Source organism: Ranitomeya imitator, chromosome 1 (genome assembly GCF_032444005.1).
Source record: "Ranitomeya imitator isolate aRanImi1 chromosome 1, aRanImi1.pri, whole genome shotgun sequence".
Classification (NCBI taxonomy): Eukaryota; Metazoa; Chordata; class Amphibia; order Anura; family Dendrobatidae; genus Ranitomeya; species Ranitomeya imitator.
Window position 1 is genome coordinate 713,761,658 of NC_091282.1, and position 13,208 is coordinate 713,774,865.

The window sequence follows — 13,208 nt, forward strand, 5'->3', positions numbered from 1 at the left end:
TAAACAGCATTCACAGGATATTTGAACAAGCACATACCTTGGGAGTGAGACTGACCGTGACTAGTAGACCTGCTCTGAAAGCTGCCTGGCTGGTGATTTTGCAAGACTTATAACTGCATCCCTCTTCGGAAGCTGGAAGGGAGATGAGCAGCTACAGTAACTGCTGTACAGAAAAAAAGTTGCCTGGAAAGAGCTGACTGATGTTAAGAGTTAACTCCTTTCCTGGAATGTAACTACTGTGCACACTGGGTCTGGATCTGATGGCTAAACTCCATGGAGACAAGCTGTACACTATAAAAGATACAGGCTCTCACTGTCGAAAAAAGCAAAGTCTGTTGTAAATTTGCTTATTTTCATGCTGCCTAACTTGTTAAAGCAATATAAGAACTTGAGAATGCCCCTTTAAGTTGGGTTTGCTAATTCCTCACATTGAATTTTAGAAACCAACAGAAATACCAGCCTGGGGGTCCCAACACTTTCAATTGTTGCGTCAACTGCAAGCTCCGTGGCCTTGATACTGCTCCTTATTGTCTTATTTGTTCTGCTACAGCCCAAAATCAAGTCTTTCCACCATAGCAGGTAAGTGAATGCTTGTCAGCAGATCACCCACTTTCCTAACCGTCATACGGCAAACTTCAGCAGTGAGCGCAAGTAGATGACTAATGGTTTCTGTAAAACCAGAAAAACCAAATTCAGTAATTGCTGTAATCTGGACAACTATTAGTCTAAATTGCCGGGAAATGTTTCATTTGCTTTTATAGACTTTGTGGGAGTTGTGCATCCAAAAAAGTGTTATATAATTGGGTCTTTTTTTTTTTTTTTTTTGGGACCTGAATGGTTTGAGGAAGGGTCGTAAAATATTAAAAATCTAGAAACCTAAATCTAGAATCTGACAGCAGTTCCTAGTGCTGAAACACCATTGAATATAGCAATTATTATGTCCAGTGCGATATTATCAATCTATTGAAATGCAAAAAGAGTTCTCAGAAAACTCGCTCCCCTTTTAGGAGATGGCAAACCTATAAGAAAAAAAAATAAAAATAAAAACTTCTCCCACCCATTGCAATATTAAGAACCCACACTGATGGCATCTGTGTGCTGACAAAATGGACATGCCTCCTTAATTTGTTTTCTGGACACATAGGCCACAAACAAAAAAACACCAACATGTGAACTACTCTATTAGAGCACAGACTAGAAAAAGTATATGTGCCAAAAACACGAATAGAACAAGAACATGTATATGAAAAACTGTTGGAGTGAGGCTTCACTAGGTACAATAGCCAAACCACAATCTCCTCCAAAAGGAATAATGGCTCCTCTGCAGATGGCTGTCTCAGGGTTCCTCGCCAACTCGCCACTGCTTCTATGCCAGCTGGTGGTGGCTGCATGTAGTCTTACTGGCCAGGCATTGGTTTCATGAGTGAAAATAAATAAAATAAGTGTTCTTCCCTTCCCCCTTCTCCGACATGGAGCACTGCCGGTAAGACATTTGCTGGTAAAAGGGAAGGGCTTACAGTAATGGTTACCCTTCAATCCGTGCCCCTGTAGTTTTCTTTGATTAAACCTGGTGAAAAATGAATATCCATCTTCCTTTGTGAATTTCTAGTCGGAGAACATGACTATAAACATCACACATTTATTGCACATGTACAGTACTCCACCAGCAATAATGCTCATTTCTAAAATCGGGGAGAAAAAGAAGCTAGTGTCCAAGTACCTTGTCAAGGAGGACCAGTCACCGGGTCTAAACTGGCTAGGGTTGGTTTTTTTTTTTTTTTTTTGGTTTTTTTTTTTTTGCTTGTTTTCATCCTACTGCTCCCCTGAGTGTTTAGTTTTTTTTGTGTTTTAATCGGCCATTTGTTTCCATGGATATGGTCCCATTTGTTTATGGTCTTTTCCAAGGGGGCGTAGCTTACATGGTAATTATGCACAGCTGCCTAGTGACACGCCCATAAGGAATCCTCTGAGCCACGCCCCTTTGGAAACCATTGCAAATTCACATTAAATTATAAAGCCCTCATCTCTGCACCATATGATGGATTAGAAAGAAAAATGTTTGTTTTTTATTCACACTTAATTTCTTGTTTTTTAACAGGCGTGAGGCATGTGTGCCAGGGGAGCAAGTATCTATCATGGTTGATGGTGTGCAAGTTGCCCTTCCTTCCTACGAAGAAGCCGTGTATGGCAGTGCAGGAAACTGTATCCCTTCTGCTAGTTCTCGCGTCCAGATAGTATTATCTGAAGGACCAGGCGAGGATCAGGACCTACAGCAAGAGGTGTCTCGCTCTGACACTGGGGGACAATCTATGGGGACTAATTTCGTCACAGACCAAACTATGGCGACTACTTCACAATACCCAGCTGGCAGCACACAGCGCTCAGAGACTGTGCTGGTCCACCAGACTTCTTCTCAGTGGGCAGCTGGAGCAGGGAGCCGGACACTAGCACGGGAAGGAGCAGCGTCTGAAAACAGTGATGTGCAAAGTCTCCTGTCCCTGTCCTCCGAGGAGTGCACAGACGGTGAGTCAGTCTGCATCACAAGCCTGCAGAAATGGACAGATGGAGTTTCTAATGCTAGGACTTCTTGTCTGTACCCTTCATCTCTTAAGATTGTAACATTTATGGGGGCAGGAACATAAGTAATTGTAGTACTTACCTTAGTACGCTAAACTGTTAATTTTTTTGATTTTTTTTTTTCCATCTTTTAATCTTTGGTATTATTGTACATGGGAACTATGGCAATATAGAAAGCAGTGGTATAATTGGCATACCATAACAAACATTTAGATATCTAATAAGGGATTGTCTAACTTTTGGTAAAGCAAACAAAATATAAAAATCAGCAGCAGACTTTTTACAAGCTGCCAATTTTGTGATCGTTTCAGCCAATTCATGTCCTCAGTGCTCACATACTGTAGTACTGGCATCATGGCTCCCAGCATTCAGAAGTAATTGCTCTGCTACCCATGTCACCATTGCGGACACTGGCTGACACAGCTGGTTGTGTATAAAGACCAGGGGACACTGTTGGCGCTTGCGCTGGATTGGTAGGGAAACTAGGCGAGTGGCATTAAAACATCTGCTGCTTTTTTCCTTTTCATTTTTTTTTCCCCAAACCTGGATATCCTTGTTGAGTAAAAGATTGACAGAGGAAGCATATGTGTGCCGATCACACTAAAAATAATGGTAACAGTATGATTACTGACATTTTATCTGTTGGATTAGATATTTTTTGATCTGAGAACATAGTATCATGATCCTGGATGTAGGAATTATGTTTCAGACCATTAAAAAGAGGAAGCGGCAGAATTCTCCGCTTCTGTAACTAATTTTTTTAAAGAGGTACTACAAGGTGAAAAAAGGAATTATATCCACACTTGGTCAACAGGCTCCTATTCCTTTTACCATTACTATATGCCACTTCATGTGATTTTCCAACCATTCACTGAGACATCCGAGCAGAGTCCTGTGCTGCTCCTCGTTGCTCCCCCTCCATTTTGGGATGCTACGTCACAGGTCAAGGGGCATGATTTGCTTCTGTTCCCTGTGCAAGCTAGCCCCATGCCCATGCTTCTCAGTGGCTGTGTGCATGCTTATTGTTTCCCCATCTGTTCTATACTTGTTCTGCAGTACTTTACTGCTCTTCTGTAACAACTATGTGTACTCTTGGCATATTCTGTGCTTCCTCCCTTCTTCTTTATAACCCTTGTGACATCTCAAAGCCCCCTCACCGCTTCCCCTTCTTTCCCAGATTGTATGTGACATGTCAGTACACATACTCATGCTGCACTCCTTCAAAGCTCCTGCGTGACCCACAAACCTCCCAGTATTGAACAGCAAGGCGAGGAAACGTCAAACATGCACACGACCTTAGAGAATCTTGGGCAGGGGGCTAGCTTCCATAAAGAGCAAGAATCAAATCGCTCCCCCTGATCTGTGAGGTAGCATCTCAGGAGCCACATCAGTTCTGCGAGTAGTTGTGAAATCACATGAAGAGGCATATGAGACCTTATAGTGTCAGGACTTAAATACATTTTTATTTCGCCCGAGTACACCTTTAATGTAAATGACAGACAAATTTTCTAATAGTTTTTTTTGGATAACCCTTTTTTTAATTTTTTGATATATCGTTATAGCAGCTGGAGCTGCCATTTTCTGAGCCACAGCCTCAAATTTGGTGTATATCCAACCTGGCCCGACCCAATGAATAATGTAGTCTTTACTCACTCACAGCGAGCTCTCCAGAAACGTAACTTCCCGTTCCTGCGCTCGCTTACTGACCCCGGAGGATATTGGGGGTGCCCTCATCGTCCCTGCAGGCACGTCCTGATCTCTGGCTTCTCTCTGAAGCCGTTGGCTCACTAGACGTCTGGATTTAGTGAGTAGCTGGAGATCGGAGCGTGCCCTCATTAACACTGAGTGGGCCACTGGGATTTGCGTTTAGGGAACACTTGCTGTCAATCAATCTCAGGGATAGTCCTAGATATGCAAATCTGACAGTGCTTTGGCCACAGCAGGGGTGCATTGAAGCACCGTCAATTTCATATGGATTAATAGTGAATTTTTCTGCAACTACACCACCAATGTATGCTACTGGTATGATGTGTAGAGTGGCAAAGTCCCCTCTAGTAATGTGTAAATGGATGAGTTTGTAGTTTGGTGGTAATGGACTCCCTTTAAGAGGTGTTGTCTCTGCATGGCGTGGCTGTCACTACGAGGCTTTGTGTTGGCTGCTTGCAATTGGAACAGGTATCATTTTAGGAAATGAATTTGGATCAGTGTTGTCATTTATAGCCTTGAATATCCTGTTTTTTGATGAAAAATAAAGCAAACCTATATTTTTTTTTTTCTCTGCAGATATTCCTCTGTTGAAAGAAGCTTGATTACCTCTGACTTGTGAGTGGACCTGCAGGATCTCTACAATCTTCCTGCTCTGCACTCCTGTAGTGGCAGGAGCTCTGGAGCTGACAATTCGTGCCTCCCCCCCCCACCTCCCCATTTCACCGAGCACAGACCGTGTTCCCCCACTGCAGAGCACTGGGAGTAGACTGCCTGCGCCTTGCTTGCAGAGGTGTGCAACTATATCTCATATGTATGTGTTATACTATAGGCTATATACTGATATAGGAATACCCCCATGATGGGCTGGATCTTACTCCTGGCACTTATCCCTACAAATTATAATAGTGCCTCTTGGCCTTCCCAGTGGTTTCAGCACTCACACAGAATTACTTGCGGCTTTCCATAAAGCATACACTCCCATGTACATCATATATATGGTCCCTTGTAATGGACCTTTTGACTCAGGCTGGCGCTAATCTAGTCTACTAATGCAGTAGGCACCATGCAAGATGTCCAATGCAATATTTCATGTCCAGAGCAGCACAGGGCATGGACCCCCTCATCTCTCAGATATGGTCCTAATAAGCTGTCTGCATTTCATACTTACAGTTTATTAGGGTTCATATTATGTAGAAATACATTGTTCACCTTGTCAGAGTGGGTTTAATCTTTATACACTCTCTAGTCTCCTGTTGTGGAGCATCCATGTCCGCAACATTCGCTGCCTTGTGAAGACTAAGGATTTTCTTATCAACTTGACCCTTTCTACCACAAAGCTGTGCTTATCTAAAGTTGAGTGCAGTTATAAAGGGGAAATATATTACAATGTTCTACAATTCCAGATCTTAAAGTTGAAGTCCATATTTACTCTCTAAATGATGGCCAATTTTGAATGTTAAGCGTAAGAAAGTAAATCTATGGACAGGAGTCCCAGAAAACAACGATGGTTTGGATACTGGTTTGGCTGTCAGTCCACTTACACTTTACAAGAAAAAGTGGTAGCGCCTTTTTTTTTTCCTCGATGAATTGACTTTACCCTATGATTGACTGTTTCGACTCTTCCTTCCTAGTTAACCAAGTAATTGGAGAATTTGGGTGTAGGAATTTCAGAGCACAGTCCTCGCTGTAGGAAAGTTTGACCCAAATGCAGTGCTTTATTGAAGTACAATGCAAATATACTAACCTATATTTTTTTTTATTTTTTTTTTACTCCAAACCGAAGCCTTTGTTGGGCGAGTATCTATAGTATCGTCAGCGCCTCGCCTGACAAACGTGCTGGTTCGAAAGTCAAAAAACCAATTTGTGTATCTGCATTCGCCCTCAAAGTATTGCACCTGGACTCACAAGGATTTTTACAGCACTCTTCTATATTCCTACATCCCAATTCCACCACACCTTTTTTACTTTTACGGCTTTATTCTACAAAAAAAGTTTTTTCTCAATGTACTCTAGCATCATGTTTACACTTCTATTGCTGACCGTAAACTTTTTTTTTTTTTTTAAATGTCTGAAACATATTTCCCCTTTTTAAATGCGGGATTTTTCTCACGAAGGCTTGGAAATTATAAAGGGTAAATTATTTTTGAAGGCAATAAGAGTCCAATCCACCAAAGCTTGTACCATAGTGCATGATATCGGTAACAGTGTGTGCCCGGAAGGTAATATGTTAGCGGTAAGGCCAAATTGGAAAAGGGGGATGAGGTCAGGTAGGAAGCGACTGTCCTAATCGGTGATGTGTGAAGGTGTAATGGGGTATTATGCAGGAAATCGTGACCAGAAGGTTAATGCTTTAAACGCACAATATTCATTAAGGTAAACTGGATGTTATTGTGCAGAAGATACAGGAACCGCTGAGAGGGGGGGGGGGGGATTTGTTAAGCAGGAACCGAAAAGGGAGATTGTAATCTTGCAAGAGTGTGTATCATTTGCTACATGAGACTAATGTCCCACGCACACTCGCACAAAGAACCTGTGGATGTGGGCATTCTTGTGTAGGTGTGCATATGTTAGTGTGTGTTTTGCTTTTTTGGGCCTTTTTTGTGCCATTGATTTCACAAACATAAAATTGACTGTTCAGAGACTACACTGTGGGGGATCAAAATATTTTTGTGCCACCAAACCAATCTTCTTTTTGCTAAAAACTATAAAGTGAATCACATTCAAGAAATGCTGATAAAACGTCCTCTTGTACACAGTGGGCGCCATATTTTTGAACAAAACCAGTGACAACATGGCCTGTTCATCGCTCCACAGTACAAAAAGCTGGGACGTGTAAGGCACTTTTGGGGTAGATTTGTTATTCTCCTGTAATGTCCTGTTTGAGCACTACGTGATACGCTTCAGCGGTGTCGGCACTGGCTCTCCGGGGATCATGCGCCATTCAGCGCTGGCGTCACTCCTCGCCTTCAGACTAATCACATCCAGATGAGGGGCCAGTATGCTGATTCTGCACCAGAGGAGAGTATAGATGTTATTTTACAAAGGGGAATCCTAGGGTCAAGTAATGGACCACTCCTTTAAGTCAATAAATCCTGATGATAGTTACATAGTTAGTACAGTCCCATACAACAGAGGGATATGACATGATAAATGGGGTATATGTACATCCACAATAACTCTGGTTTTGAATTGGCTCTTTTGGGGCAAAACCAAAGGTAAATTACACCAGGGAAAAAAAAAATGCGTAGAATTGTAATTATATGGGAGGTACAGTAGATCCTTAAAGTTACCTGTACAACTGGGGGTACATTGTGTACATGGCAACGTAATATACACAGAAGTAATACACTTTGCTTTATTTTAACAGGATTCAATTCCCATTCTTCATACAAAGAAAAGATCCAATCCCACTTATTTTTTTTCTTTGTTAATATCTGTTGCCCCTGTGCAGAAATCCTAATACAGCCAGGGTATATGTATTTACAGGAGACTGGTAAAATTGCCCCCATTGTGTCATGTCTTGAAGGTTATTCCACCAGATGAACGCTGGGCTTTCTAATTGGCTGCCAGCACTGTGTAGATGGCGGCGAGGCTTTTCTTCTTGTGTGGCACTTGCTCAGTCCGTCTTTCCCACAATCAGATGTGCAATATACAATTAGATGTGCGAGGTTCTGGGACCTGTGCAGTCATTCAACGACTTGTAAATAACTTTCCACAGACTCCTTTGCAACTGTAACTAAGGCTTTGCTTTAATTTGTGGGGGTCTTTATTTTTTTTTTTCATTTTTGTTGGAGTGGTGACAATTCCCTTCTCATATCAGGTGATTAGAATTTCTACTCGGTGGCTACAGAGTTTAGAACAAAGGTTACAGCCCTGATCGTCACATGACAAAGTGCAGAGAGAACCACATGCATGGTGATCTAATGTTTACCTGGTGTACCGTGCAGCGCGGCAGTCATCCGGTGGCGGTATAGTGGGGGGGCACTGCATGCAGAAACCCCTCTGGGGCCAGGATGATATTACAAATACATCACAGCTTTATTCCCTCTGCTCTGACTGTCAACCTGGACATTGCTGTGGGGCTGAAGATAATATTTTAATATTTGTACAAAGTAATTTAATTTTAATTGTTCTATGTATATAACTGCATTTCTAAATAATAAAAAGTTTCTTTTAAAATGAAACGTAATTTTTTGTGGTTTTAAAAGAAAAAAACATTGTACTTTGAATAAATCTGATGTGAAGAAACTTATATCATTATTATATTATTAGAATGTACAGGATATAAGGTTCAGTCCACACAGTTGGGCACACGTGCTCAGCTGGCACGTGCCCAACCGCGATCACAGGATGGATGGATGTCGAGACCTGTCCAACATTGGGGCATATTGTAAAAGAACAAAGTATGACACGTGATATAGTTTTCTTTTGCCGTGGCCTTCTGTACAGGAAAGTGTAGTCAGCGGTGCTTCGTTATACAACACGTATGCAGTCACATACCATCCAAGTGAAGGCAAAAAAAAAAGGTCTTGGAATGACTGCTGTCTATGGTGACGTTACATTGTACACCTGGAAAAGCTTGCAACATATAGTGCTGGCTAGGTGCATGTACGCCTATGTACTACATCAAAAAAGTATCCCGTTTCCTATCATTAGATGCGTCCTCGTCTTCTGATGTCCCCATCAAACTAAAAGTTACTTTGAAGAGTTCCCATTATTACATTTTGCATGAAATTACAGGACCCAGACCCCCACAAGTTTGCTACACATCTTTGCTACCGCAACCCAAACTGAGCGCTAAAAAAAGCCACTCTGCAATGCACTTCTTATCATCTTTATCTAAGTAGAAAGTCTACGACCCTTATGGCGAACAAGGAACCAGTCTTTTGTTGAATGATTCACCACTTTATGAATTTGGTGCATCTTTCAGCCATCATGCCCCCACTGCAGAGACTGAAGTATTTTTCTGTGGCAACTTAACTTACGGTAAGTAAAACAAAAAAAAAAAAAAGATGAGTACATTATTATTAACTTGTTTGCTGCTCCCCTTGCTAAGCTGCTTCCACTTTTGAAAAATCTGGCAGCAAAATTGGTGATTAAAATTCAAAATGTGGCACTTTTTTTTTTTTTTTTTTTTTTTGCACAACTGAGTTGCATAATCATTTTGTGATATTCTAATGGGTCTTACACCAGAATTTTGACAAACACTGTTTGAATCAGGGCCTACAAGTCCATACTCCACCCTGTGGAAAGGCTTGAGCTCATGTACCGCTCTGTACGCAACCACACACACACACACACACACACACACACACACACACACACACACACACAAATCTGCTACACATTTTGGCACATTGGTACAACCGATCATTGAAAGGGAACCTGTCAGCAGGATTGTGCACAGTAACCTACAGACAGTGCCAGGTCTGCATGGTTATGCTTTTTAAAATTACACTTTGGTGGATGAAATCCGTCTTGTGGTTGTTTAATCTGTATTTCCAGTTTTGAGTTAATGAGATAATGCTCAGGGGTGCACTGTTTTTTTTTTTTTTGTTTTTTTTTTTTCTTTTTCCGTGTTCTGTTCTCATCATCACCATTGTGTGGCTTAAATGACAGGTCACAACCTTCAGTGACCTGCCCCCTATTTTTAATACTGCGCTTGTGCAGTTAATATTGTGGTCTTTAAAAAAAATAAAATAAACAATAACTTCAACAAAAGGGCTTTGCATGCACTGTAGCAGTAGCATCTATCAGCAAGCAATGCTCTCAATCTGCACAAGTGGGCTCCAGTGCCATTTTGTTGGAGTAAAAAAAAAAAATTGGGGGCTACTGCGCATGTGCCGCTGTCGGTGCCAATTTGCTGGAGTTAAAGAATAAATAAAAATTAAAGACTACAATATTAACTTTGCAAGCGCAGTATTTAAAATAGGAGGCAGGTCTTTGACGGAGAGATGTCATTTAAGCTACAATGATGAATATGAGGCCAGAGCACGAAAGAGTCGCCCCTGAGCACGAGCATCTTATTAACTAAAAACTGAAAATAGAGATTAAACAACAACCACAAGACGGATTTCATCACCCAACATATCATTTTTTTTTTTAAATAGTTTTTAGCAGCTTTTTTTAATGATTTGCCCACATGCGTTCAGCACTGCATAACATTCCTCAGACAAACAATAAATATCCTCACTGCAGCCTGTAAATAAATCAAGATGGTTGAAAATAATGGAAGCAAAATTTTCAATCATTTGCATATTATTAACATGTCTACATCCTGTGATTTACATAATTCCATGACTTTTCCTTCTTTGTGTGGCTATTTCATTGTTGAGTGTATATTCTGAAGCTAACAGGTCAAAAGCTCCTAGAGGAGCTTAAAAAAAGTGAAAAGACAAATGTTGAAGCATAATATTTATATATACCGTATATACTCGAGTATAAGCTGAGATTTTCAGCCCCCAAAAAATGGGCTGAAAGTGCCCCTCTCGGCTTATACTCGAGTCATGGTCGTGAGGGGGAGCGACGACGGTCACATAATCACCTGCTCCTGGCGCGGTCCCATTGTCTCTGGCGCTGGCAGCTTCTTCCCCTGTTCAGCGGTCACGTGGTACCCCTCATTAAAGTAATGAATACGGACTCCACTCCCATAGGGGTGGAGCCGCATATTCATTACTGCAATGAGCAGTACCACTGACCGCTGACAGAGAAAGAAGCTGCTGGTGCCGGAGACAATCTGTCCTGGAGAAGCTGCCAGGGACCGCAGTGGGAGCAGGTGAGCATTTCATATTCACCTTTCCTCGTTCCACCGCCGCCCCGTCTTCCGTGTCTTCAGCAGTGACTGTTCAGGTCAGAGGGCGCGATTATGTATTAGTGTGCGCGCTGCCCTCTGCCTGAACAGTGACTGCGGAGACAGGACGCTGAGGAGCAGCGGGCAGCGACGAGAGGTGAGTATGTCATTTTTTTTCTATTGCAGCAGCAGCATTATATGTGGCACATTGTTATATGGAGCATCTTATGGGGCCATAAAGAACTGTATGGAGCTTCTATGGGGCCTTATAGAACTGTATGGAGCATTACATGTGGCACATTGTTATATGGAGCATCTATGGGGCCATAAGGAACTGTGGAGCATTACATGTGGCACATTGTTATATGGAGTATCTTATGGGGCTATAATGAACTGTATGGAGCATTATATGTGGCACATTTTTATATGGAGCATCTTATGGGCCATAATCAGCATTTGTGCAGCATTATATGGGGCAAATGTCTGTATGGAGCATCTTATGGGGCCCATCATGAACTGTGTGGAGCATTATATGAGGCTCCTGATTCAATATGGATATTCAAAAACACTTAACCTACTGATGTCTCAATTAATTTTACTCTTATTGGTATCTATTTTTACTTTTGACATTTACCGGTAGCTGCTGCATTTTCCACCCTAGGCTTATACTCGAGTAAATAAGTTTTCCCAGTTTTTTGTTGCAAAATTAGGGGGGTCGGCTTATACTCAGGTCGGCTTATACTCGAGTATATACGGTGTATATATAATAAAAAAAATATATATATATTATACTATTTAAAATAAAAATGAGGCAATTCAAATATATATATATTTGAATTGCCTCATTTTTATTTTAAAAAGTTGTAAATAACTGGTGTTTGGGAGAAAAAAAAGCATATCTGTATTACCTTGTTTGTAAAACTTCAATTTATCACAATATAAAATGATTTAACCCATAATATAAGCGCCATTAAAGATAAAAAAAACTTTGTATTTTGGGCCTCGCACCTGGTTCAAAGAATGTTACAAGGCGATCAAAATGATGTTTGTTCTCCATATTGGCACCAATAAAACATCAACTCTCAAAGCAAAAAAAAAAACAAAACAAACTGATAGAGCTCCATCAACAGAAAAATAAAGATATGGTTCTCAGAAAATAGTTGCACAAATTAAAGTTATATTTTTGTACCAAGTTCAGACTCTTAACTACTGTATGTTTTGTGTTATCGTCCATAATGACCTAAAGAATTGTTGCCAGATCATGTTTACCGCACGGTAAGAACAAAGGCAGAAATGTTTTGTTTTCTTAAGGCTACTTTCACACTAGCGTCGGATTCGGCCCGTCGCAGTGCGTCGGGCCGAGATTCCGACGCTAGCGTTTGATGCGCTGCACAACGGAGGCAGCGGATGCATTTCTCCGGCGCATCCGCTGCCCCATTGTGAGGTGCGGGGAGGTGGGGGCGGAGTTCCGTACAGCGGAGTTACATTTAACGTTTTTTTGCTCCCGGCGGTCCGCCAAAACACGGCGCAACCGTCGCACGACGGTTGCGACGTGTCAATACGTCGCAATGGGTCGGTAATGTTACTCTATGGGGCAAAAACGCATCCTGCAAACAACTTTGCAGGATGCGTTTTTTCCCCTAAACGACGCATTGCGACGTATTGAAAACAACGCTAGTGTGAAAGTAGCCTAACATATCGCTAGGAACTTTGTCTGATAAAATGAATGGTGTTGTTCACAACAAGTCCTCAAACAGCTGTGTTGACAGAAAAAAACAAAAGTTATGGCGCTATGAAGAATATGACAAAAAAATGGCCTGGTCATGCAGGGGTTTATAAGTGCCATTTATAATATGCTACCATTGGGGCAGGTTATTATACAAGAACTGCGCAGTACGAAAAATAACATTTTAGTTTTCAAGTCGTTCCCTTTAAAGAGCGCTGCAACATTGTTTCCTTTGTAGTCACAAAGAAACAAGCTTTGTTTTTCTGGTAATTGTATTCATTTTAGAGAAGGGCTCTTAATATATTTATGGGCGCATTTATTTTTTTCCACAGGAGTTCTATCCGTGTATTTCAGAGTGCTAACCTAGTATAGTCTATAGGACCATTCACGTCCTTTTTTTTGTTTGTT

The 13,208-nt window shown here is 41.4% G+C and overlaps 1 protein-coding gene across 1 annotated transcript in view; it reads left to right on the forward strand.

Moving 5' to 3' along the window:
* The window catches only part of SUSD6 (sushi domain containing 6), a 54,082-nt gene extending 45,614 nt beyond the window's left edge, over window positions 1-8,468 (forward strand). The window contains exons 4-6 of the mRNA XM_069732373.1: window positions 441-579; window positions 2,099-2,523; window positions 4,861-8,468. Coding sequence (XP_069588474.1) covers window positions 441-579; window positions 2,099-2,523; window positions 4,861-4,886 — 590 coding nt within the window. The 3' untranslated portion in view covers window positions 4,887-8,468. The remainder of the gene's footprint in view (window positions 1-440; window positions 580-2,098; window positions 2,524-4,860) is intronic.
* Window positions 8,469-13,208: the final 4,740 nt, after the last annotated feature.